Source organism: Manis pentadactyla, chromosome 7 (genome assembly GCF_030020395.1).
Source record: "Manis pentadactyla isolate mManPen7 chromosome 7, mManPen7.hap1, whole genome shotgun sequence".
NCBI classification, from domain to species: Eukaryota; Metazoa; Chordata; class Mammalia; order Pholidota; family Manidae; genus Manis; species Manis pentadactyla.
Genome location: NC_080025.1, coordinates 122,465,113 through 122,490,515, shown reverse-complemented (window position 1 = coordinate 122,490,515; position 25,403 = coordinate 122,465,113). Strand labels below are relative to the sequence as shown.

Genomic DNA, 25,403 nt, shown 5'->3' with positions numbered 1-25,403 from the left:
CTTACTACCGTGGTCAGAATTGTCCAAATTCAGATTAATTCATTTAATGTATGAGACTCTGCTTAGATACAAACCTTTTTATTACTCATATATATATATATATTTATCAGAACCTTACACCTAACAAATATGATACATAAAGCAATGCAACATTTTAGTTTGATCTTCTTGGCTGTCAAACATATTTACTGAATTTGCATAATGATCCTAAAGAACAGGCTGTTGTGGTTTTGTTATTCCACTGAAGGCTGATTTGGGTGTATTAAGAGTATCAGAATGTTTAAATGTAATGTATAAAGTTTGATGATGCTTCTCTCAGGCTCCACAAAATTGATGTCCAGGTAGGTTTTGGAAGTTCAGTTTTCCAAACTCATATTTAGAAAGTGAAAAACCTCTGCAATTTATGTTTTTTCTAGCTTCTATTTATTTGTATTTAAAGTAACTTTAGATGTATTTTTATTGAAACTTCTGTAATATAGTTCATTTTTATGATTGTAACTAAGCTTTAGAATATGAAATGGACTGCCTATAACACAAACTATTGATGGTAGGAGTTTGTCTATAATGACCTCAGAGAGTGCATATCAAAAAGGATAATTCTAATTAATTCCATTCATTCATTTACTGAGTGTTTATTGAGTCTTCATGATTACAAGGTATTATGCTAAACCTTGAGAATAAAAAAATAAAGTAGATCCCTGCCCATGTGGCGATTACCATCTACATACTTTATGATATTACAGAAGTTAACTTTTAAAACATGAATTCTAGTCAAAATATTAGTAGAGCCATAGTATTACTCATTATGCAATTAAAGAGTTGGAAAGTACAGAGAAAGGCAAAACATCAGTATCTTACATCAGAGGCATTAAACATGATCTAAAAAAACAGATAATTCTGAATATAAAGTAGCACTAAAATAGTATAAAAGATGATATTAAGAAACTTTCCCTATTTACATTCTTTATAAAAAATTTTGTAGGTAAAACTTTTTTTTTACCTAGTATCTGACGGATTTCTGGCCATTGTCTCTGTACTTCTAGTGCAGACTTCAGTTTAGCACACAGAGGGATATAATCCATATAATCTATTAATATACGAATAACGCTGCCCACCAAATGTTTCATCCAAGGAACTGTAATAAACTCACAGAACTGAAAGAATTGATAAAATTTAATTTAGTAGTACTTTTAATATACCATATACATAAACACTCAGTTTTGTTATGAAAAAGTACTCTTTGTCTTTTTACAGGAAATAAAGTACTCTCCTTATAATGAACAAGAAAAAATTAATTATTTGCTTATGTCTGTGAAACTATAAGCCCTGAAACTGTACACGTGGCTCTGAAATGACTGTTATCAACGTCATTTCAGAAGCATGGGAAGAATCATGCTTCTTTCCATGATTCTTCTTTCTGTTTTTCTAGCCCCATATTCCACCACATAAGCATAAATTGTTAATTTCATATGTTTTCACAGTCTTCACTCAGTTTCCAATTCAAGAAAAATAAACAATCTTTTTCACCTTGTTTTATGCTTAAATCTCATGTCACCACAAACAAAACTTCAAGAACAAGAAACATATAACAGTTGGAGCTGATTTTTCTTTTCCTGTAACATCCTTAAAGAAGCAAAAGTTAGGATGATTCCCAATAGGACGAAGAAAAGGATGTAACTCACCGGGTTATCTTTTATTACACAGGATGTCCATCCTGGCAGTACCTCTTCCTCTATCTCTGACCACACAAAGGAATTTCCAAAGATGTCCCCATGCGTGCAGTCAAAGCACATCTCCACTTGATAGCCATTATTCAGCAGCAGCCTCAGCATTACCTCGTCATTCAGGGCATACTGAATGGCACTGGGGAAACGAGTGTCATTCACGTGCATAAAATAACAATTGACATTAGCTCCATGGGAGAGAAGCAGCCGGACAATTTCATGGTTATTGGCTCTCACCGCCACAAGTAGGCAGTTGAGGGGATCTAAGTTTGGGTTTGCACCTGCATCCAGAAGGACTTCTGTGCAATGGATATCATTATTACATACGGCAAAATAGAGTGCTGTCTTCCGCTCATCGTCATAGCTCTCAGAAATGTGGTCAGCAAGCAGGGTATTGACATCAAAGCCATTTTCAATAAGCAGTTCTAGGCACTGTACATTCTGCCCATCTGCTGCTGAGTGAATTGGTGTTAGGCCACTTTTCTGGATTGCATATTTGGATGTTACAGGGATGAGATATTTCAGTACACTAAAAAGAAAGTCAAATATTCACATGGCATGAAGAAAATAAAAAGTTAAACAAACCAGCTTCCTCACTAGACATGCAAACACAGTTTGTTTAGTTTCACTTATTTCCTCCAGATAACCAAACACTCGTCCTTTGTCCATTTGGTTTAGCGTTAATTTAGCTTCCTACTCAAAATATACCTGGGGAACAGACTGCATCTTATATGTTTGGTTCTAGAACTGTAAGGAACCCTTCCCATCTGCCAGTTCTTTTCTGAACAACATATTTATAAACAACCAATGCTATTTAATGAAAAAATAAATAAAGGAAAAGCAAGCCCATCTGATGCCATAGAAGAATGCGTCATAGTCTTGACCATGACATGAAACTAATGAGCCACAGTAAATTAGAGCTGGAAGTGACCTTGGACATCACTTGTCCAACCCTTCTATTTAACAGAAGAGCAGTATGAAGTCTGGAGAGGTGAAATGACTTGTCCAAGGTCACACAGTTAAATGTGGAGCAAGGACTAGAATTTAGGCCTTTTGAATTCTCATTCATTGCTCCTCTTACTGCCTCTAAGCAATCTATGCTTTCATATTGGCCATGTAATTCCCATCTGCTTCTGTATAACTTGAAATTGAAATATTAGTCACAAGGAGAATTTTTATTATTCTATCAACCTTACATCAGTCCTACTGAGATAACTAACCATAGCTTATCTTTCTAAGCACCTGTGGCAAATAGTTGTGAATTTCACACTTGATTGAACTAGACATGTGTGAGAGCCACAGGCAAGGATAATTTGATCTCTTGCACCTAATTCAGAGCAACCATGTGTGAATTCATGAACACTGGGAGTAAATCCAGGTAAACTTTACAAATGTGTCACTTAGCATCAATTATGTCGCCATTTGACAGCCAATGTGGCCACTGGAAGCTATAAAGCCTAACAAAGTTTTTGAACTTACAATAAAAAATATTTAATTGCCTGGAATTATCCTCTCATAGTGGGTGATTTAATATAGTGATTATAGACTTCTATTGATGTGTTGATTATGGCTCATTTTGTGATTTTAAAAAAATCTGTCCATTTAAAAAAAATAATCTAAGCTTACAATGAAACTGTTCTATTCAAGGATTAATTTGACATTATACTGTAAAATTTGTCAGTGTTGGTAAAAGTTGGAGTAATACTGATATTATTATCATAAATTTTAATCCTTTACCAAGGGCAAAATTTATAGAAACCCTGTAGTATTTTGTTTAAACACATTAAAAAACAAAAACAAAAACAGGAGGTCACACTTGGGTGGCTTGTGCAGAGTTCTCACTTATAATTTACTTCCTTCTAAAAGCAAATTCCTTTCATTAAAAAAGCAGTGGAAGTTGAATGTAGAAATTTTATGAAGTACAAGAATATAAAAAGGAGGGGGAAAAAATCAAACAAATATTTAGATAAACATTTGGCCTAATATTTAGAAAACCTTGTGAACGTTTTGCCTTCGTCTTTTTGGATTTGGGGAGGTATAGTTAAGGAGACCTGGAATTTTACGGTATATACAATTTTGTATTTTTGATCATCCTATGATTTGTTACTCACAGGTAATGTCCCTCATAGGCAGCTCGGTGTATAGGAAGGTGCCCTGTTCTGTTAGGTACGTTTCCACTTCCTCCATAGTCCAGCAGGAGGGAAATACAGTCAGGATTGCCCCCTCCTGCCGCCTCAAATAGCACCGATGCCCCATCGTCTGCCAAGGCAAACACATCACCACCTGGCGGGGAAAGCACGGGGTGCAGTGGTAAATGGACAGATCATCAAGGTAGTCAGCTCAAAAATAATGTGTCGTTTTTCTTTCTTGGGAGGACTTTTAAAAGTATTGAATTAAGAACATCTGTGTTCTCAGTATTTTCAGTAAGCAGTTAGGCAGCAGGTTTTATTTTATTAGAAAGTCTTTGCATCACAAGAACACCTGAAAAATCAGCAATTCCATGATAGACAAATGCTCCCAGGAAAAGGGACAGTTTCACTTCTCAAGCTTCTCAAGTGAAAGACCACAGTTAACACTCTATTTCATTTCAACAAATATTTATCAGTTGCCCCTTATGTGCAAACGCTATTTGTGACCCAGCAGAAGATCCTAAAGTGAATAAGCCTGACTCTGACTGCCTCATGGAGCTCAGAGGGGAAGTGAAACAAACGTCATCAAAGAAGACAACCTGTATAACACAAATGGCATCAGGACTAGGCGGCATGGTGTAGGGGAGAGAGGTTTGTGTTTGGTTTCTGGCTCTGCTGCTGACTGCTCAGGGCAAGCTAGTTTTGTCTATGAAAACCTCCATCTCCTCCTGTATACTAGAGTAACCCCCCTTGTTTCATATGGCTTATTGACAATAAAATGAGGTTGTATTTTGGGACCTCAAAAATGCTAGTCTTTTCCTTATAAAGGATCTTTGGGGGTCATGTGGTCCCAGACTTTATTTACAGATGAGGAAACTGAGGACAAGATGTTGAAGTAATTAGATTAGGGTCAAAGAGGTGGTAGAAACCAGTGTAAGAATTTGGTCTCAATTCTTGTTCTGTTGTTGCATAAGGCACTTGTGGGGCTCAAAGGAGGGTGCATCAGAATCCGTTGGGAGGATTAGGAAAGGCTTCAGGGAGGAGGTGTGCCAGAGATTGAATTATATGGGAGTACATTCTGGATGAGGGCAAGGACTGATCCAAACCCAGATAGAGGGAACACAGAGTATATTAGGAGATACTGCTATGTCTAATTTGGCTGTAGTACAGAATAAACGTTGGTAGTAGTGAGGGATAAACCTAGAACAGTTCAGGATGATGCGGTTGGGACCTGTGCATGCAGTTCAGTGGGCAGTAGGGAGGCACTGAGAATTTTTTGCATAGTTTTCACAGTCGTGGCTGTCCTTGAGGGAGAACAGCCAAGCTGCAGTATATAATGTGGAGCCTCTGATGGGGAGACCAGAAGCCTGGAGAACAGGTAGGAAATGACTGCACTGGCTCAGGGCAGATGCACTGGGCCTGCCCTGGATGCAAACCAGAGGGACTGCCAGGGTGAGAACAGGTGACTGGACTTGGGGAAAAAAGGCAATGGAGGAAATAGAGGTAAATCTAAGCATTCAGTCTTTGTTGAGAGTAACCATTATATCCAAAGTGTGAAAGAAGAGGAATTCTGTTTAGGAGAAGACGCGTGTGAGACTCTGGTGAGCCGTCTCTGTGAAAATTGGGCTGGTGGACTCTAGAGAGAGCAGTCAGGGCTGGGCTTGCACATCTTTAGTCACGGTGTATGGGGTTTAACTGAGTCGTGGAATAGGGGGATATTGACGGGGCTGTCACGGGGCCAAGTACCAAAGCTTGATGCCATTACATTCCGGGGAGAAGAGGAGCCAGTGGGGAATGGCGGAAGGGGAATCCAAGAGGCAGGAGAAACACCAGGTACAGGCAATTGGTTTTCATGTACCTTTGTGGATTAGGTGCTCCAACACATCACAGTGACCATGCTCAGCCGCAACACCTAACGGCGTGACTCCAAATCCATCTCTCAGGTGGACATTGCCTCCGTGTTTTAGTAGCAGAGCTATGATATCTTGGCGGCCTTGTTTGGCTGCTTCATGCATTGCTGACCATCGCTTGACACAGGGCTGATCAAGGCTGGCATTGTGTTTAAGCAGAGCCGACACCATGTCATAGGAGCCCTTTTTTACAGCTTGAAGATGATTTTTAAAAAGGACAGTTAATAGTAGGCCTATGAACATGAATACTTTAGATGCCATTAAACTGATTACCAAATTTGATATTAAAATAGATATTAACTATTCCCTTTTTTTCCACATGAGAATATTGTATTTTTCATACCCCTTCTACGTCTCAGACCCAAATTTGTGCTGTGGAGTGAAGCATGCAAGATGATACTGCCTTTTCTTTAAGATGCTGACCTGAGATGGAAAAAGTTTCATGGAAAACAGTGCACATCACTAAATAGGATATCATGTGTACTCTTTCTGAACTTTAATTTCTTCATCATCAAAATGAAAGTAACACCCACTGCTGGGTTGTATGTATTAAATAATATATGGAAAATGTCTAGTATATACTAGGAGCCCTAGTATTATGTTTTTTTATATATATAAATATATATATTTATTTATATATATATATTATTATATATATAATATAATATAATAATATTATATTATATATATAAATATATATATGTTTATATATATATAAATATAAATTATTATAATTTCATCATTTCTAGAATCCTGGAGCCACATGTATAAATAATGTTTATCAAGGCCCCTCCCAAAGGATTTTTTTTTTTCTCTGAACAAGGATAGCAGTAAGTAGTAAATGAAATTCTCTTTCCCATGCTCTTAATGGAAGGTTAGCAATAGGAATGTTTAGAATCTGGGTAGGCCAGTTTTTCTAAACAGGTAAAGTGTGTGATAGCTAATGTGCTACAGTTTAAGAGGTTCACTCAATCAGATGTTTCTTTCCCCCTCTGCTTGCTTATAATAGCTGAAATTACACTGTTAAAAGCCCCCCACCACACACACACACACACACACACACACACACACACACACACATACACTTTGGCTTAAGAGATTGTCCCAGTTTAGATATAAATAATTCTGGAAGATGTAATACATTTTTCTGTTATCAGTAAGTAAAATCCTAATAAGAAACAGAGCAGGATGAGTGCTACTTCCAGCGAGTGGGCATAAATACACTTACTTTCACTCATTCATTTGGTTATTCATTCATTCAGTTGAATGACATGCTGGCTTTATCAAAGGAACAGGGTTAGGCACATGGACAACAGAAAAAAAGACAGATCTGGCTCTCACTCATGGCATTTATAGTCTAGGAAAGAAGCCTGTATTTTCTTCTATTTAAAAAGAGACTCAGAGTCTGAGCCTTTGCTGGGAAAAGCAAGATGGGGGCCATAGAACATCCTGGGCAGCTAGGGGGCAGAAGGCAGAAAGGGCCTAAGGCCAGGGAAGCGGGTGGGTTCCCAAAGGCAAAAAAGGAGGATGAAGGGAAACGACTACTTCATTTGGAGGCAGGCAAGCTGTCTCTGCAGTGAGATTTCAGTTTTCTCCTGCTAGCTGTCTCCTGTCTGTTGACAAACGCCTTTCTCTGAATCGCCCACCTGCCACTGGCAGCTCTAATTACAGCAAATTACCTCATCCTAGCTGGTGTTGTTGCAGCGCAAACATCAATAAGTTAAATGAACTGAGAGATATGCGTCCTCATTTATCTTCTTGCTCCTACCGCATTTTTTTCTATGTAGAAAAAATATACTAAAATAATGAACCTGTGCCATTGGAATCTGTTTTCCTTTTGTCTGACTTAGAGAATGTGTTGATTAGAGATTAGTCTTCATGGAAATAACAATATATATAGGCCATATTCAATGTAACATAATTTTTAAAATAAAAGTTTACTTCATTTTGGAATTAAAAATATGTTCCCTTTCCCATAGAAATAATAATGCAAATCATGGGGAACCCCACCCAAGCTAACCCATGAAGACATTCTTAACCAGTAAGTGGCTGAAATAATGAAAACTAATAAGGCACATGATTAAGTAAAATACAGACTAAACAATTTAGGAAGCAAAAAACTATATATATATATAAAATGCTTAAAAAAAACCCAAGCATCAGTTCCCTCTGCTTGCTCTGCATCCTGGGCCCCACTGGCCAGGATAATCTGTGGCTATCTGGCTGGAGAACGGTGACACCAGCTTCAGAGTGGTGGGCAGAGAGGGAGTCCGAGTGCAAAAAGCACTTAAGAAGTGTTAGATTATCACCAATCAGATATCTTCTACTCAGCAAGTAACTGTGTCATGTGACTGTAATACAGCGAAGTGTTACAGATGGCTGATCAGGAAGGGCCTGAGGGACCAGAAGTGGTATTTTTTTTAGGCGATCTAAGGATATTCCATAAATAAAGACAAAGATGTTGGCATTGGGCTAACAAAAGTGAAAATGGCATTGCATAGAAAAATAAAAATAAATTCTCTCTCTCTTTTATAAGTTAATGGAGTATGAGTAGCAAATATCAAATTAGCCCACTGACTCAGGAAGAAAACTGAGAATGTGCTGTGGATGATACCTTTTCCTACAGAACCTAAAAGGGCTGGATGTGGGTCCCACAATGAAGGTCCTAGAGAAGGTAACCAACCCAAGAAAGTCTCTATTCACCAGATACATGGAGGATGGGGACATAAGTGAACATCTCCAGAATATTTCCTTCATGAGACTTTTGTCTTGTCTTTGGTATTACCATTTGGCTTATAAGAAAATATCACTTCCAAATGCTAATTCTATTTTGATTCTGAAAACTCTGTAATCAAGTTCCTTTCCCACACTTCAGGTATTGCTAGAGTAGAAAAACCAACCTATGAAACTTGAAAATGCATAAAATGCTTAATGCTCTGTTGTGGGCATTAAGCATTAAAGAAAAGTCAGCAAATGAAGCAAAAAATAAAGAAATGAGTGATAATCATGTTTTGGTTGTCCCTTAAATATGCAGATTAAGAAGAGCAAGTGGAGAATAATTCTACATTTACAAAGTGAGATTGTACACACCCTGGAAAAGTGTTTTTTTTTTTTCAGAAACCAAAGACTGTAGAAACAACAGCAAATGCATAGGTATCATTACAAATACTCCATGGTGTATGCCTTTAAAAATAAAACAGATCCCATTAATAGTGGTGATGCAACCTACAGGTGCTTAATTCCATTTAGTGTGTGTATAGCCTGCTCATGAAGAAAGATCTGGTTTACTTATAAAAAACACCATGTTATTGTGACATAAGATTGGTTAGTATGTATGCAGAGACAACTGTCTGTTCCTCAGTATTTCTCTTTTAACAACAGAAACCTCCAAGTTTTAGCTGGCCATCTACTCAGGTAGAGTCTGAAGTAATGGAATATAGATGGAAGTGCTGGATGCAGTATGTAGGACATCTCCTTAAAGATTAAGATGCTTTCCCAGCATCTGGAGAAGATTCTGCCTCTTTCCTCCTTCCTGCTGGCTGGGAAATGGTGATATCTGACTTGTCTAACAGTGTGGCAAAGCCATGCGGCCAATCTCAGGCCACTCACCTCTGACATGCTGTATGAGGGCAATGAGCTTTCTTTTTAAGTTATTGCTTGCTTTGCGTGTCTGGTTTTTGCTTTTGTTTGTTGGTTGGTTTTTGTTTTTTGTTACAGAAGCTTTGCCTGCACCCTAACTGTAATAATTAGGCTGTTTGTCCAACCTCATCTGAATTAGGGAAGGTTGAAAGCTATGATGTAGGTAAGAGTAAACAAGAAGGAATCAGATCAGAATGACTCCCCATAGTGGTGACCCTACTCACAAGCTGTGTCCAGGGGCAGAATACTTGCCTAGAAGATTTTCCCTCCCCTGTCTGCTGATGATCCCCTCCACACTGCAATTCAAGAGCAATGACCTCTTTGAAAGCTTCACAGATTCACTGAGTTTTTATTTCCCCAATATGCTTTGAATATACACCTTCATTAGAGCATTTATCATACTAATTTTCTATTTTAAGTATATCTAGTGCCCCTATACTAGACTTCCTGACAGGAGGAAGATGATTCCATTCATCTTCATATCCATGCTGCGCAGCACAGCATCTGTTTTAATGAGACTCCTCAATACATGTTGGTTGTATTGATTTTTTTGAATTAATGTTGTCAAATGTAAATATTTCACTGATGGTCATGACTTGCTTAAGTTTTCTTTTAACAATATTGAGGTTGTTTTTAAAATTCAAGTGACTTCTCTGTGAACAGGAGCCATGGCAGTGACAGCTAGCTATGACCACTGCTTGGGATGTTTTATTCTTTTCCTCTGTGATTGCTGGTAAATAATCTTAGGGCACCTGCCCCTCTCCACACACAATTTCATAATGGCTCTCCTCTCCTGAGTCTCTATCATGTGGCAGGGGTTTTATATACTTATATTTTCTCTAATTTTCATAACAGTTCTGCATGGTAGGTGTTGCACTTCCATCTTATGCATGAAGAAATGAAGCCCACGGTAGCAATCTCACAGCTAGGATTAAATCCACATAACAATACTGTGTTGTATATTCGAAAGTTCTTACAAGAGTAGTTCTTGAAAGTTCTCACTGTGAGAAAAGAAATTTTAATCATGTGAGATGATGTAGATTAAACTTATTGTGGTAATCATTTTTCAGTATACACATGTAGCAAATCATACGTTGTACACCTTGCAGTAATACAGTCAGTTGTATCTCAGCAAATCTAATAAAATGGAAATAAATCCACAGATCTCAAGTGCCAAAGCCCAAATTCTTACTCCACCACCCTAGGTCCCTAAGAGAAAGGCAATGTTCTCTCTTGTCATCTGTAGTTAATCTCATCTCCTTCTGCAAACTGACTTCCCAGTTCTTATTGGTCAACAAACAGTGGGCTGCACACATTGAGAAGAAGCTAATAAATGACACCTTCAGTTTTGCCCACATTCCTTCATTGTGTCATAATTAGGAACCACTTTTTAGGTGCCCAGTGCTGCATCCATGTGCTCAGAATTTGCTGGCTTCCTTCCTTCACGTTTAGCTTCATTGTTCTGCTGAGGAGCTGGTATCTCCCTTTCAAACCCCCTTTCTGCTTTTTCCTGCTGGCTACATAATGCATGTGCAATCCTCCATACAGCTGGACCCTGTCTAGAGAATGTTCCTTTAGAACTGTCACCTCTGGCCTCATAAGCCTCCTAGTTTGGATCTCTCCTGATTAGTGGGTGCTGAAAAATCTTTCACATTTGACCTCTTTATCGGATAGAAAAACAAAATCACAGGGTTGGTGAAATGATTAGGTCAGGAACTCAGGAAATGGGAGGAGATGTTTTGGACAAGACACAGTGGTTTCCAATAAATACTTATTAAATATTTATCTCAAGCTATAAAAGTTCTAGATAAAAGGTCATTTACCGATCAGAAGGGGTGTCTCTCCTTTGTCATTTTTGGTGTTTGGCCACACTCCCTTTTCTAATAAGGTTTTTACATTTTCCACCAGACTAGCTTTCACTGCCAAAGTCAAGGGTGTTTCTCCATCAGAGGTTTTGAACTCCCAGAGTATGTTATAGGATGCTGAAATGTGAAAGCATGTGTAAAGTTAAAAACCTTAGAGGATATCACAGAGATCAGAATAGTTCCACACTGTATGCATTACATTGAAGAAAGTCAGTTAAAAAGAAAAGGGAAATCTAAAAAGAGATATGATTACATTTTATCAAATGATGGTGAGTATAAGTAGATGAGCATTGACTTGAAAGCTAGAAAACTAACATCTATGTCTTAAGATGCTATTTTTTATTTTTAATGAGTTGCAAATTCTCATTTCTTGATAAATTGTAAACCCTCCCTAATCCTTTGTATTGCCATTAAATTGCCCCTGAAACTGGATTTGCTCAAGTGAAGTCTGAATATGGAAATGAAGAATGTATCTGATTGAACATACTTGTCAGATGTGTTACAAAATAAATAACCATGTTTGACATCATCTTTTATATCTGTCTGTCTAACTAGCTGTCTGTCTAGCTATTTTTTTTTTTTTAGTTGGCTGGCTGGCTGGCTTATTAATCAAGAAGCTATCATTATCTCCTGGAGCATAGGACTAGGGAGAAAAATTGAAGGATGAAAGATAGGGCACTTCAAAGTATTTTATAAGATGCTGAGATGTGAAAAATATGGTGTTAGAACATCAAAATTATTATTAATATTTAAGATTTACCATGATATTTATTGTTTATGTTATAAAAAAATATAAGGACAAGTATTATAAGTACAAGTATACTATATAATAATCTTTTGGAAACTGTTAAGATAGTTCAAGATGAAAATTAAAACTGACTTCCAAAAGCAAAAAACTTTATATTCAAATAAGCTAATTCATGATATATACAAACTTATACCACTTTTAGGTGGTAACCACATCTTCCTGCCAACCTGTGTCACATCACTAGCAAAGGGTGGACCCTAAACCTCAGAAAATGTGCTGACGTTTGTCTCTCTCTGAGTATAAAACATGGGTATTCCATTTTCCAAATTCTAAATCATCTGTTATTCTCCTTTTCCTTTGCTGAGATATGCTTACTGGGAACACTCAAAATCTCTACATTTTGGCTTCAGTTTGGTCAAAGGGATTTTATGTTCTCTTACCATCCAGGACAATTTCAAGTATTTGTTGAATGGGCTGAACAACAGCTTCATGCAATGCAAACCATCCTTTCTCATCAGCTTCATCCAATGCATATTTATATTTCACATATTCCTGGAGTTCGAGAATGTGACCTGAATTAAACACATGGGCTAAAACAAATCTGTCTTGGCAAGGGGGAATCTCCTATCCATCCCACTGTAGGCAATACACCCATATACCTTGTTTTATGGCCTCCACAATTTTTCTGTTTTCAACACTTAGTGGTACAAATCTACCAGAGAAAGAAAAATAAGCCATATTTATCATAGCAGTATATAACAGGGAACCAAAAAATTAAATTTATGTTGAGATTTTGTACATAATTTTAATAATCAAGGTTTACAGGCAATGCGTCCAACTGATCTTACCTCCTTTAAAAAATGTAAATGTTTAAGAGTCAGATACAGAGCATATTTATGATACACTAGACCTAGGAACACTAGTGAAGATGACAAAATACAAGATTATAATGCTGTCCCTGAACTTAATTCTAAGCAATGAAAGAGAAGTAAACAAATGGGGTCATTGTCAGAAGAGCTGGGTTCAGTTTTTGTGATTTTGTGTTCCTGGAGAGGCCAATTAGCATCTCTGGGTGTTGTTTCTTTTTCATCTGCAAAATGATGGATTAAGTGGAAAAATCTATAAGGATTCTTCCAACTTTAAAAACTATGCTCACTAAATGTTGGTTGCTTTGAACTTCATAATTGTTGATTAATAGTTGCTTACTTGGGAGCTTATGATCCACACTGCATGTAGGAGTCATTAATCAATTGATTCACAAATGAAAACATGCTGAGCATTTACGGAACAAACTTCCAATCACTGGCCCAACAGGTCACGATTTCAACCTTTCTGGCAATTCTCTGATGTGTATGCTTATTCAAAGGAAATAAGGTATTTCATAACAAATTGATTTAATTCTATTACACAGAAATACCTGCTGGCATTTAAGGCTGAATACATGCTCAGGAGCTCTAAAGTTCTAAAATTTGTTGGAGATAAGGGAAAAGGCCAATAATTTTATAGCACTGAATCTGTTCAACAGCACTACTCAATTTCAGAATACAGGGTTCTAATTACTATAATGGAATGTAAAGGTAAATTTTTTTTTTCGGAAGTTCAATGTGTGTTGTGCAAGACAGAAATCAACTTTCGCAGTTTTAGGCTCAGTAACTCCCGCTAACATAACAGATCAATTTATGTATAATTGTTAACTTCCGTCATTTGGCTAGTAGATGATTAAATAGGCTATGGTTTACACATTACTTTGTCATTTTTAATAAAAGCCCTAAACTCTTTTCCCATTCATTGAATTTATGGGCTAGGTGGGTTAGCATTATTCTTCATATTTTTAAAGATGCAAAAATGGAATACATTACTTAGGAAGGTTGCTTGAGTCAGTAGCAGAATGGACTCTAGAACATACAGAACAGACCTCTGTTTCCTGACTATACATTAGTTGTATAACTGTACCTGAAAAATTTGTTCAAATCACTTATTCTTCTTTTTCAATTCCATACCAGTTTAGAAAAAAGGCAATCCTATACAACTGAATTCAACTAAGAATTTCCCATTTAGATTATTTTCATCTTCTACATGAGATGGAGATTTGTGGAAGATTACACCACTGAAACCTATGCACAGTGCCCTTGTAAGGCCATTGGTTTCCCTGCCAGAAAAGAAGGGGAAGCATTTTCCTAGAGGAAGAGTCAGAAAACATCATTCATTTCATGTGACAACAAAATGAATGCCATAAAGATATTTTGTTGATGATAGCTGATTTGAGTATTACCTTTCAGAATATAATGTAGTCTTGCTGGCATCAATGGATTCTTCAATACTGAGCTGGATATCATAGCTTGTAAGGTGGTCTTCATCGGGGTCATCATTAGTATCCATCACTGGTTGTAATTTTTGAAAGAGGCAATTTCTTATTATCAGCAAGTGACACAGAACAGCATGGATACTTATATTAAAGAGGCAAAATGAAAAACTAAAATGTGTTTTCCTTCCCCGTTTATAAACCCAAATGCAGTTACATTTTAATCCATATCATATAGAAAGCCCCTTCTAACTTTTGAAACCTTTAATTACCTGCCTTTTGGGCATCTGCATTTTCTAAATTTTGGCTTTCTTTTCAGCGATGACAGTGGCTGGGCTTCTAAGAATTCACTTTCCCATACTTAAAACCTACACTAATTTTGGCCCATTAGTTTTCCCAAGACACTGCTCTATACAACACATTAGAAGTTTAAAACTCAAACCAAGAAAAAGTAAGACCATGGCAGGAATAGAGAACAGTAAAACTTTTACACTTTTTACTTTCTATTCTCTCTGCTATGTTTGCTTATTTGCTAAGATTCCTTTCCTCACAAACAATGGTTTGAGTTGCAGTTATTTCTGTATTTGTGTTCAACTTTTAATTGATTCTATGCTCTTTGAGGTGAAGGGCTCTATCTCACTCATCTCTGTGCCCCCTACAACTCTAGAAGGTGCTTGGCACAGGGAAGCTTCTCAGTGAACATTTGTTGAATTGAAGTAGAGAGCATGGAATGTCACAGATGTAGGAGCCTAGCCTTGCCCTCAGGAAATTTGATGAGCAGAGAAGACGCAGGAAACTTTCAATAGAAGGAACTGAAAACTTCAAGCGCTGTTCTTTCTGAGAAATTACTGTGTAACCTTACATATGAAGTGAACAAGTTTCAAAATGCCAAAACTTTAAAATAAAATAGGAGGGGGTTAATCTGACAAACACAACTTTAGGCCCTTGGAGAGCTTCCTCACTGATGTGCTCAGTGATGTGATGGGTGTGATAGACCACAGGGCTCTCTGGGGGCTCCAGGAAATCCACCTCTAGGGACTCGTGCTACCTGCACTCCTGGCCATGGAATGATCCTTTCAGACCTTGGCAAATGGGCATTCTTAATGCAGTTAGGGATGCTGGAACTGCTACTATAGGGACAGGCGTGGTACAGATGAGCTTTCTTAAGTGAGGCTTAACTGCAGAGACAGCCAGTGGGTAAATTAACCTGGCAAAAATAAGCAGAGTGAAAATAAACTGCTTTTTGAAAAACAGCTTAAAAACAGAGAGGCTTCTAGGCTGACTTACACAATTTATCGATGGCTATTTCAGTTCTCCTTAATATGCTCACTTATTTCAACCAAATCAGAGCCACCATGAATGGCTGTGAAGGATGTGTACTGTAGGTGTGCCTAGCTGAGAAAAGCCAGCCAAATCCCCCCACTCATGCCATGCACCCCAGCAGGGTGCCACGCATGCCCCCAAGGAAGCAGCATCTTTTCCTCATTTGCATCAAAGTGTTTCTGACCTATAGGATTCCTGCACATTTTTAACAATGGGAAATTAAACAGAAACAAACCTAATTATCTAAAGTTTGGGATGATAAATGAGGATAGATAGATTTGATGCCTTATCTAGTCTTTTAATATTTTTCCAAAGTGGAAGGAACTTGAGATTTGGTTACAGTCCTTTGGGAAGGATGGGGATACCATGGCAGTGATGTTTATGATGCTTCTCGACTTGAGCCTTTCCACGGCTGGCTACTATTTGGTCCCACTTTTTGTGTTCTGGCTTGTGTTAGAGGGAATGTTTTAAGGTCTGACTGGTTTCAGAGCACCATTTGAACAGTTGAGAGAATGACTATCTTATCTCCATCCCGAGACCAGAGATCAGCCCACCCACAGGTTCTCATTCCTCTGCCTGCACAGCTCAGTCCATTACAAGCCCCTGCGATCGACTGGCCCATCTCAACTGAAAATAAGCACAAAAATGTAGATTACATGTCATTGGCTTGTTTCTTCCAAATATCAAATTAGAGGAGTGTCTCTCATTACTATTGGATCAATTGCTTTATCTAATTTAGAGAGAAAATTTAGTAAGTGTAGAAATCAAAATAGTTCTATAGCTAGGTTGAATTTGATTAGTGGTCCTTTTCAAGCCAAAATGTATTATCTAAGTGAAATTTTATACTGTAGTGTTTCTTTTGAAGGGGGAAAAAATCCCCACAAACAGTATTCTCTGGGCCATTTCCTAAAACCGTTGACACTTACTTTACTGCTTCTCATTATTCAAGGTTAGATAAGTTCAAACTTTAAGGACAGTTCTATACATGCTGATAGCCATGGTCCCTGACCTGTGAACAGACTGCACATGACCTCAATGGCATCATTTTTATTTTATTGTTCATTGTTCTGCACCAGTGACCTTACTATCACCTTGGAACATAAAAGAGAGGATTGTGATAATGTATGGAGACTGCCCGTGAGATAGGAACAGCACACCAGTAAACACACTGTCTCACACTATGATGTGTCAGTCTACTCAAAAGGTCAACATGTGTCCTAGCAATCTGATTCATTCAATAGATTCACATGGTATTTTTTTATTTGTTGTTTCAGTTCATTATCTATCTCTTCCCCCTAGAATGCAACTCAGTAAGAGCAGAGAATTGGTCTATATCTCCAGTGCCCAGAGAAGTACCATCTCAAGATTCATGACATCTAAATGTGTGTTGAATGAAAGAATGAATGACTGAGTTAATAAATGAATAGTAACATAATCTAGGCTCTGCCTTATTCTTAAAAATGTCTATTTTCCTTTGGTATGGGGTCTTTCTCCCAACAAAACAAATTTAATTGCCTACTCTGTGCTTGCTTAGCTTCATTTTTCTCACTTCGTGCTTTTATATCTTACTCCTGTTCATTCATAAGGCCCTCCCAGATGGCCCACGCTAAGGCCCACACAGCCTCAAGCCTGGCTCAAGACATTCCTCCAATGAAAGCCCTTGGTGAAATTCTCCATTTCCTCTCTGACCTTCTTTACCTGTGAATATCTCCTCTTGTACGATATTTTCCCAACATCTGGATTTACACTCATTTCGCATTTATTTTGTGAGTTCTTCATGTATTTGTGTTGTCTTGTCACTTGAACTATTAGTTTCCTGAGGCATTCTGTCTTTTCTACTTCCAGTCCTAGTCAACAAACTCAGCAAATGGCTGTTCTCAGTGGGCCCTGGAGAAAAGTTGTTAAGTCATTACTAGGGGACAGGCATTGACTTCATCAGCGCAATCCGGCAATAAACTGAAGCCTGTAGCATTACCTACTGTGTTTCTCACTAACATTACTGTGGTGACATGGGATGGCATGGCCCTGGGATTAGTAATGGGATACAGAGCCTTTCACCTATTTAAATCACCGGCTTAACTCTAACCTTGTTTGAAATTTGGGCTTCCAGTACGTGAGATACCACAGACTTTTTAGACAACTGAGTTGATCTGTGGAAACTTTTAACTACTATCCAGAAGGAAATAGTATCTAAGACTCTTAACTGTTTTGTATCTCTAACTACAGCAGGGTACAAATGGTGAGAAACTCTTAATACATGGAACAATGTCACCTAACACAAGCTGTCTCCAAACTTTTACTGAGAGCTTGGGATGAGGTAAAGATATGTGTGAAGATGCACGAAAATATCAGACAGACAATCGAAGTAGCATCAGTGGAATGGACCTAGAAACATCACGATGCAATGAGAAAGGCAAGAGAATTATTTACCTGTACTTTACATTTAAAATGACCAGGATCAAGCCCAATTTAAAATTATTTAAATAACACAGCAACCAGGAATCTGGTGAAGAGACAAATAATATTTTGATATTCTTTAAGACCTATTCACAGGTGCCCCACTTCTCAGTGGAGAGAAATTGATTGACCCTTCCTAAATAATAGTTTACTGATCTTGTTCCAGAGAAGCCCACTAGTGAGGTTTATTTATTCTCCATACATAGCTGAACAAGCATATTGGACAGTTAGGCATTTCATTTAAAGCACTGGTGAACATTTCATAGGGCCAGGAACATACTGGCTGAAAGCAGTGGATTCTCTCTCCAGAGGGATGCATGCTCATTCAAAATTTTGCATACAATAATTCATGAATCCTCTGAAGCCCATTTGCATACCCCAGATAAAAAAGTCACTAAATTAAGAACTTCCAAATGTTAAATATATTATTCAGATATCAATAATTATTAGTTTACTCTATAGATAGACTGAGTAAAACCCTAGATTTAGACAGCAGGAAAAGGAAAGTTTGGTGATCATGCAAGTTTTAGAATATCTTTGGCAATAATAAAAGAGGTGGTTATAATAACAGTCATAAATTATGGAATTTTTGCTTTATTTTAAGCATGGTGCAAAGCCCTTTGCATGTACTGCCTTAATTTAAATCCTCCCATTTTTCTTTGTAGGTATTATAGATTCATTGTTCATAAGTGGAAACTTAAGCTTCAAGAGGTTAAAAGACCTAACCAATGTCACAGAGCTAATAAGTGGAGTCTGGACAGAGCACAGGTAACAGGTACCTTCATTTTTACTGTCTTTACCAAGCTGCAGGAAAACAACCCACAATCTATTGCCCTTGAAAGAAAACACTATGATCTTGCTCTTAGCAGCCAGCTCTCAATGACAATAACTTCCAAAAATAAAAAATAGCTTCCATGGACACATGAATCTTTATCTTTGGCTGTGCAATAAGGCTTTTTGTTGCTTCAGGTGCTCTGAGGTGTCATAAATTTGCCTTCATTTTGTACTTTTTGTCTTGGAATCTATAACTACTCTCTGAAAAAAGGATCAACATAGATAGCAGTTGGTGCCTGACTGAAGTGGTCAGGAGGTTGGGATGATGATGCAAGATATGATGCAGGAGTGAACATGAGCACGTGAAACCTCTCTGTGTTGGAGTCTCTAAGCTACCACCAATCACTGCTCCGTGCTGACACCATACCGCTGGATAGATCTGGGAGGCCCTCAGAGCTTCTCCTGAGGTATGGAAGCTCCCACAGCACGGCACCTCCCTTTCCCTGGGCCAGGGCGAAGATAATTTTGTTCCCTCTGAGCTGTTTGGTTGGCTTACTTCCAATCATATCTGAATCTGCTTATCCCATTCACCCTCACATTCTGTGTTGGACATTACAAAATTGAAGCCATCCATGGGTCCTAAACAGGGCTGGTTTTAAGAGTTCCCAGAGTGTACAGTTGCTTCCAAGGTGCAAGGAAGGGCTTTGTGTCCATAAACAACATACTGCTCCTAGGGCCTGTCATATCAGGGCAATTCTGTTAACATCAGTGAGAGACTCTGTCCTTTAGGGCTCATTTTTCCATTTTCCAGAGTCCCTTTTAAAAGCCCAACCATACTGGCTGCTGGTATAGAACCAGGATCTCTTGAAATAGTTACTGTGAGTACGGTAGTTGGGGGGGAGATGGCAGAGGGTCTAATGCTGAGTCTAGTGGGAGGTCAGAGGAGGGGATAAGAAAAGGGCAATACAGTAAAACTTGTTTTTATTCCCAGTTTCATATAAGGCCGACTCCAATCCAAACCCTGCGGGTTCTGCTGTGTGCGGCAGGAGACCCTGAGACCCTGAGGGGTAAAAATGTTCTTTTACCTTGAAATGGCTGCAGAATTTGAAGGATGAGTTCATCTACTGGACGTCCCAGAGAGAATGATCAGGATTCATCCTATTAGAAGAAGAGCAAGAGTTAAAAGGCATTTTCACTTTTTAAAAAGAAAATACAGTTGTTATATACAAAACAACGCTTGTTCTCATTTCTTTGAATTTTGACCACACATGTGTGTAATTTTAAAGATATTCTGAATTCAATTCAAATGAAATTTTATTGTAAGTTTGTTTTTTATTTGGTGGCTACACACTTTTGGTTTTTTTCAGAATCCTGTAGCATGAAATGGTAGATAAATGGCTTCATTAAGCTGATTTCAAGAAAAGTCAACTATTCCTAAGAGATTTCAGAGAGAGGTAAAGCTGTCAGAATTGGGTTCCATCCCAGGCACGGGTAACTTTTATTAGAAGTAATAAGTTATAGCAATTCCTTCTTCATGGTATTTTTCTTGTCTATTAGAGTGAAGTCCTGTAGATGACAGGGAGAACCAGTCAAAAGACTTCTTCCCTAAAGCACAACATGTTCTACTGATAAATTTAAAACACAAACACACACACATTCTGAGTTCAGAAAATGAATGCTACTTATATGTTGCCTTAAAGAGACATAACCTAACATTTCAGAAAATATATAAAAAGGCAAAGTGGACCTATTAATCTCTAGACACTATGTTATTGGGTACGTGATAAGAATTCACTAACTATTGGCTGAGTGAATGAATGAATTGAATGATCAAACTTAAGAAACTCTAAAATAAGCAAGAGAATAGATGAACCTGGTGTTTTCTCTCTGTGACATGCGTATGTTTTGCCAAGTTTGCTTCCAATTTGGGGGCTACACTATCTGAGGCTTGACTTCTAGGTAAATACACTGGTGATAAAACTGTCACACTAGTTTTTCTTATCTCTAGTTTCATATTACAAAATTAGACCTTTTTACTCTCTGCTATAGGTTTTCAAGTCAAATTTGGTTACAAAAGAGATGTAGGAAGATGCATGTTACTTCTGAAAATGACACACAGAATAGGGAGGAGGTTTGGGTTCACAAGTATGTGGATTTCTAAAGGAATGTAAATAGAACAGAAAAGAACAGAGTTAAGAATGGCCCATGAAAAGGCAACTTATTAATAGTTATGCCCTTATCACAAGCTAGTGTAATAATACTATTTTTAAAAAGTCCAACCCATTGTCTGTAATTCTAAAATTTAGGAATCTATCTTACAGAAATAATGAGAGATGTAGGAAAAGATTTGTGTGTGAAAACATTCACCTCAGCCATATTTAAACTGCCAAAACATTACAAACAAGAGGAAATTTGTATTAGATATTACTGTATGCCTAAGCAATGGAAATGCTATTGAATTCTAGAGTTATTAAAAACTACAGTTAATAAAATTCACATCCTCGAAAAATATTCAGTGCCATGGATAAAATGTCACATACGAGAATGACCTTCATTTAATCAGTTATGACCAGCTACTCTGAAGGAACTGAAATTGACTTTGTGGAGCCAAAGCTTACAGAGCCTTTAAGAAAACTGGCTTGACATCTGGCTCACAGGCTGAGCCTTACAGGTGGTCAGAGAGGTCACTTCCTGGCAGGCCAAGGACCTTGGTGACTTGCAGAAAAGAGGAAATTGCCCAGGTGTTTGGTAAAGCAGATGAAACCTGGTGGAGAGAGTTTCTTGGCTTGGGGAGGAGCAGACATCTTAAATAAAGACTGATCCACTTAACCAGAGTCTTTCCAGTGAAGGCTTCATCACCTAAGTTATTGTATCTGTCTACATGAGACAAAAAGTTTTTATTTAACACTAACTGGTGAGTGGTACTTCTTGAAGAAGGTGAGGCCAATTACAGATGATAGCTACATTTGGCTTACACAAAACACAAAACTGAGTTGTAGTGTGAGAAAAAAATATTTTGACTACATTAATTAGCTACAATAACAATAAAAATGAAATATTTCTAGACCATAATAAAATATATTGTTCATATGCTATAGATATGTGTGTATATATGTATATATACACACACACAGGTATGTATATGTACACACGCTCTCTCTCTTTCTAAAAATATTTGTTCCTGGGCATGATAGATCTCATTTGACATGGCTGAAGTTCCTGTCTGGTGCTCAGGTCAAATCCTTTTCCATCTGAAACTCACTCAAACAATAATGAGCCATTGCATTTTATCATATCTTATTTTGAAATCATATGCAGGCCATTGATTTTATTTCTGCTGGAGACGGTTGAGAGTAGTAGTTGAACCATCATTCAAATCCTGCCTTTCTGGGTTAGCTGCCTCATTAGCTGCTTCTGATGTGTTACAAGCCAATACACGTTACCTGTTATTACCCTGTGACTGAACTCCTCAGGAATGGGGAAGTGGAATTCCAGGGATTGTCTGGCAGTTTCTAGCTCTGGTCCTCACCCTTGAACAGGCACTGACTCACTCATTATTTCCTTCTCCTTCCTTTTCTCTAGAATCACCAGACTTCAGAGTTAAAGACCATCAGGTAGCCTGACCTGTCAACTCCATTTACAACATGCCCAACAGGTAGCTGTCCAGCCTCAGCCTGAACACCAAAGTGACAGGAAGCTTACATATACCCACATAGCCCTTCATTTTTGGCCAGCTTTAACAATTAGAAAAACATTTAATTTGAATCCATCTCCTGAAATCATTATTCTCTGATCCTAGTGCTATTCCTCAAAGCCGTTCTGAAAAACTGTTGTTCCCCAGCCACACCAGAGCCCTTTAAACTCCTCACAGTGTGGCTGTCAGGTACCCACTGAGCCTTCTCCTCCTAACACTAGACAACTATTCTTTCTATGATGTCCATTTATACATTTGTCCTAAAAGTGGCTCTGGAGCCTGGGCTCTGAAGGTGGCACAATGGCTGAAGTCAGACCACCACAACATTAAGCAGGTGAGAGCACCTTCTTCTTCCTATATACTAGAGATCTGCTAATTTAGCCCAGTTTAGGCTATCATGTTACACAATGGAGTGGAGTTGGACCCCTATTGCCCCAATTTCTACAAGTCATATTGTTTTCCCACATTGCTGCTGTGCAATTTTGTGCGGGACTCTAAAATCTGATTACATTTGTTTTTATTTTTTTAGATTTGATCTTTATTCCTGTCTGCTAAGATCTAATGCATTTTCTAGCTACCCTCCAAGTATTGTTCTATGTATCAATCTCTTTATTTGCATGTCTTCTATATGTCCATCTGCTCCATTAACAATGATAAACGTTGAACAGATATTGACCCAGGACAGAGGCCTTTAGGTTGACATTAATCTATTATTTAACAACCTTCAAGAAAAGCTGTTTATCCAGTTACAAATCCTTCCAAAGACACCACCATCTAGTATTAAAGTCTCCTTTCTGCTAACAAGATCATAATCAAGAGATACTGTCAAATACCTTGTTGAAATACAGATGCATAATATCTACTACATTTCCCTTCTCTACTAAATGAAAAAAACACTGAAACACATCAGCTTTCAGTGATTAGTTTTTTCCTGAGGATTTTCAGATCATCTTATTCATTCATCCAAAAATATGTATTTAATGCCTGCTATGGTCCAGGCATAGTGCTAGACACAAAACAACAGGATCCATGCCTTCAGGAAGTTTACTACCTTTAAGTAACGCATTCTTGACTTTTCTCCAGAAACAACAGCAATCTCTCCCTTTCCTTTCAAGATTTAGCAGAGAGCCAAAACACACAGCAGGTCTTTAATAAATATTTATTTTGTTGAATTTAGTAATTATTATAAGTAACATCTATATTAAGTGCTCACCTGGGACATGCATTATGCTAAGTGCATTAAGTGGATGCCACTTAATTTCTACAACATGCTTTCCCCCCATTTTACAGATGAGGAAACTGAGGCACAGAATGATTAGGTAACTTGCCCAAGCCAGCACATCTAGTGAGTGGTGGAGATGTGATATAAACCCAACTGTTTGACAATAGAAGCCATACAGGCTTAACCACACTCTGGTGTAATTTATGACCCAACTACTCTGATGGAATTAATGAAAGGGGGCCTCATTTTATAATCCAAATATTTATAAGCCTCAGAGAAAGTTTTCTAAAAGAGCTTAAGCAAATAACTAATAAACCTACTAAACTACTCTAGTGGAAATATAAATATTTTGAGTAAATTTTCATTTGAAAAGATGGTATTCTCATATAAACAAAAGAAATACAAAATTGTGATAGCTTATAATAATAATATAGTCTCAGCACAAAGCAGTGTTAGAACTTCATTGTCCATATCACTGCTATTTCATAAAAATCATTTCATTTTGGATATAGAAGGTTCTCTAGAAGGTACCTGTTCATTTAAAAACCAGATGGGTGATGGTCTCAATAAATTCCAAGTACTTTCCAACCTCAAGATTCTATTATTTAATTTGCAGAAACAAATTTCCAATTCTATTGAGCTCCTTTTTCCATTTGATTTAAAAGACTTTAAAGGAATCTTTCAATCTGAATATAAAGCATGAAATCTGAATACAAGCATGAAAAAGCCTTGACAGAAATTTGTTTTAATTATTCACAAAAATCATTTAATTTTTTCCTCAGAAACCAGGGCCAGCCAAGACCCTCCTGGGGTCCCAACGTGTGCACATTGACACATCCTAGGAACATATTCATTCTTGATCTGTTTTTCTTATGATACTATTTTTTATTATGCTTAATAACTATGAAACTGAGTTAATATCCTATAAACAAACAAAACAACCCTGGCTTTATTCTGTAATTAAAAAAGGCCCTAGACAGGCAAACCCATGGGTGATCAACCAGGAAGAAAGTAATGAGAAGCTATCACAATATGTATTTCCATCTGTTTAAAGTATCCCCAATACTAACCTACTTAATAAGCTAGGTGGTGAGGTACAGATCAAATATTTCATAATCTCACCTTTTGGAATGATCGTATTGTCATTCTTATCCAGGCCCTCGCCTTCCTAAAACAGAGGAAGTATCCTGGAGCCAATGTGTTCCTCTGTGTACCTAAAATTAAGTACCCAGTTGGTGGTTAAATTAAGATCCGACCTTGTACAACTGTAACATAAGCGGTTCCTGGCATGCAGTAGAGTATTACCCATGACTTCTCCAGACTCTCTTCAAAAGAAACATAAGCCCAGAGAGGTATAATAAGATTATCTCTGTTCTGATTGGTTCAAAGAGCTCTCAGGAAAACAAATAATCTGCCAACCCCTCTGCAGTGAGGATTCCTGCTGGAGGAACAAAGCAAAATCACTTAAATAGAATTTTAAGATGCTTTAGAATTAGTGTTTCAAGAGACAAATCTGTGAGTCTGTGTGTCTGTAGATCCAAATTCACTTTTAACCAATTTTAACACACATCTGTTTCTCATTCTTCATTTTTTGGACTCATGTCAAATCTCATCAT

At 37.7% G+C, this 25,403-nt stretch overlaps 1 protein-coding gene across 2 annotated transcripts in view; it reads right to left on the bottom strand.

The window, feature by feature from the left end:
* The window catches only part of ASB15 (ankyrin repeat and SOCS box containing 15), a 32,173-nt gene extending 7,158 nt beyond the window's left edge, over positions 1-25,015 (bottom strand). The window contains exons 1-11 of one of the 2 annotated variants that reach the window (XM_057504733.1): positions 24,910-25,015; positions 19,957-20,029; positions 14,288-14,396; positions 12,675-12,727; positions 12,456-12,587; positions 11,226-11,384; positions 10,380-10,403; positions 5,712-5,957; positions 3,836-4,007; positions 1,683-2,253; positions 1,001-1,154 (exon numbers count right to left, since the gene is read on the bottom strand). In XM_057504733.1, coding sequence (XP_057360716.1) covers positions 1,001-1,154; positions 1,683-2,253; positions 3,836-4,007; positions 5,712-5,957; positions 10,380-10,403; positions 11,226-11,384; positions 12,456-12,587; positions 12,675-12,727; positions 14,288-14,394 — 1,618 coding nt within the window. In that variant the 5' untranslated portion in view covers positions 14,395-14,396; positions 19,957-20,029; positions 24,910-25,015. The remainder of the gene's footprint in view (positions 1-1,000; positions 1,155-1,682; positions 2,254-3,835; positions 4,008-5,711; positions 5,958-10,379; positions 10,404-11,225; positions 11,385-12,455; positions 12,588-12,674; positions 12,728-14,287; positions 14,397-19,956; positions 20,030-24,909) is intronic. The other variant, XM_036905603.2, reaches the window with a different exon arrangement.
* Positions 25,016-25,403: the final 388 nt, after the last annotated feature.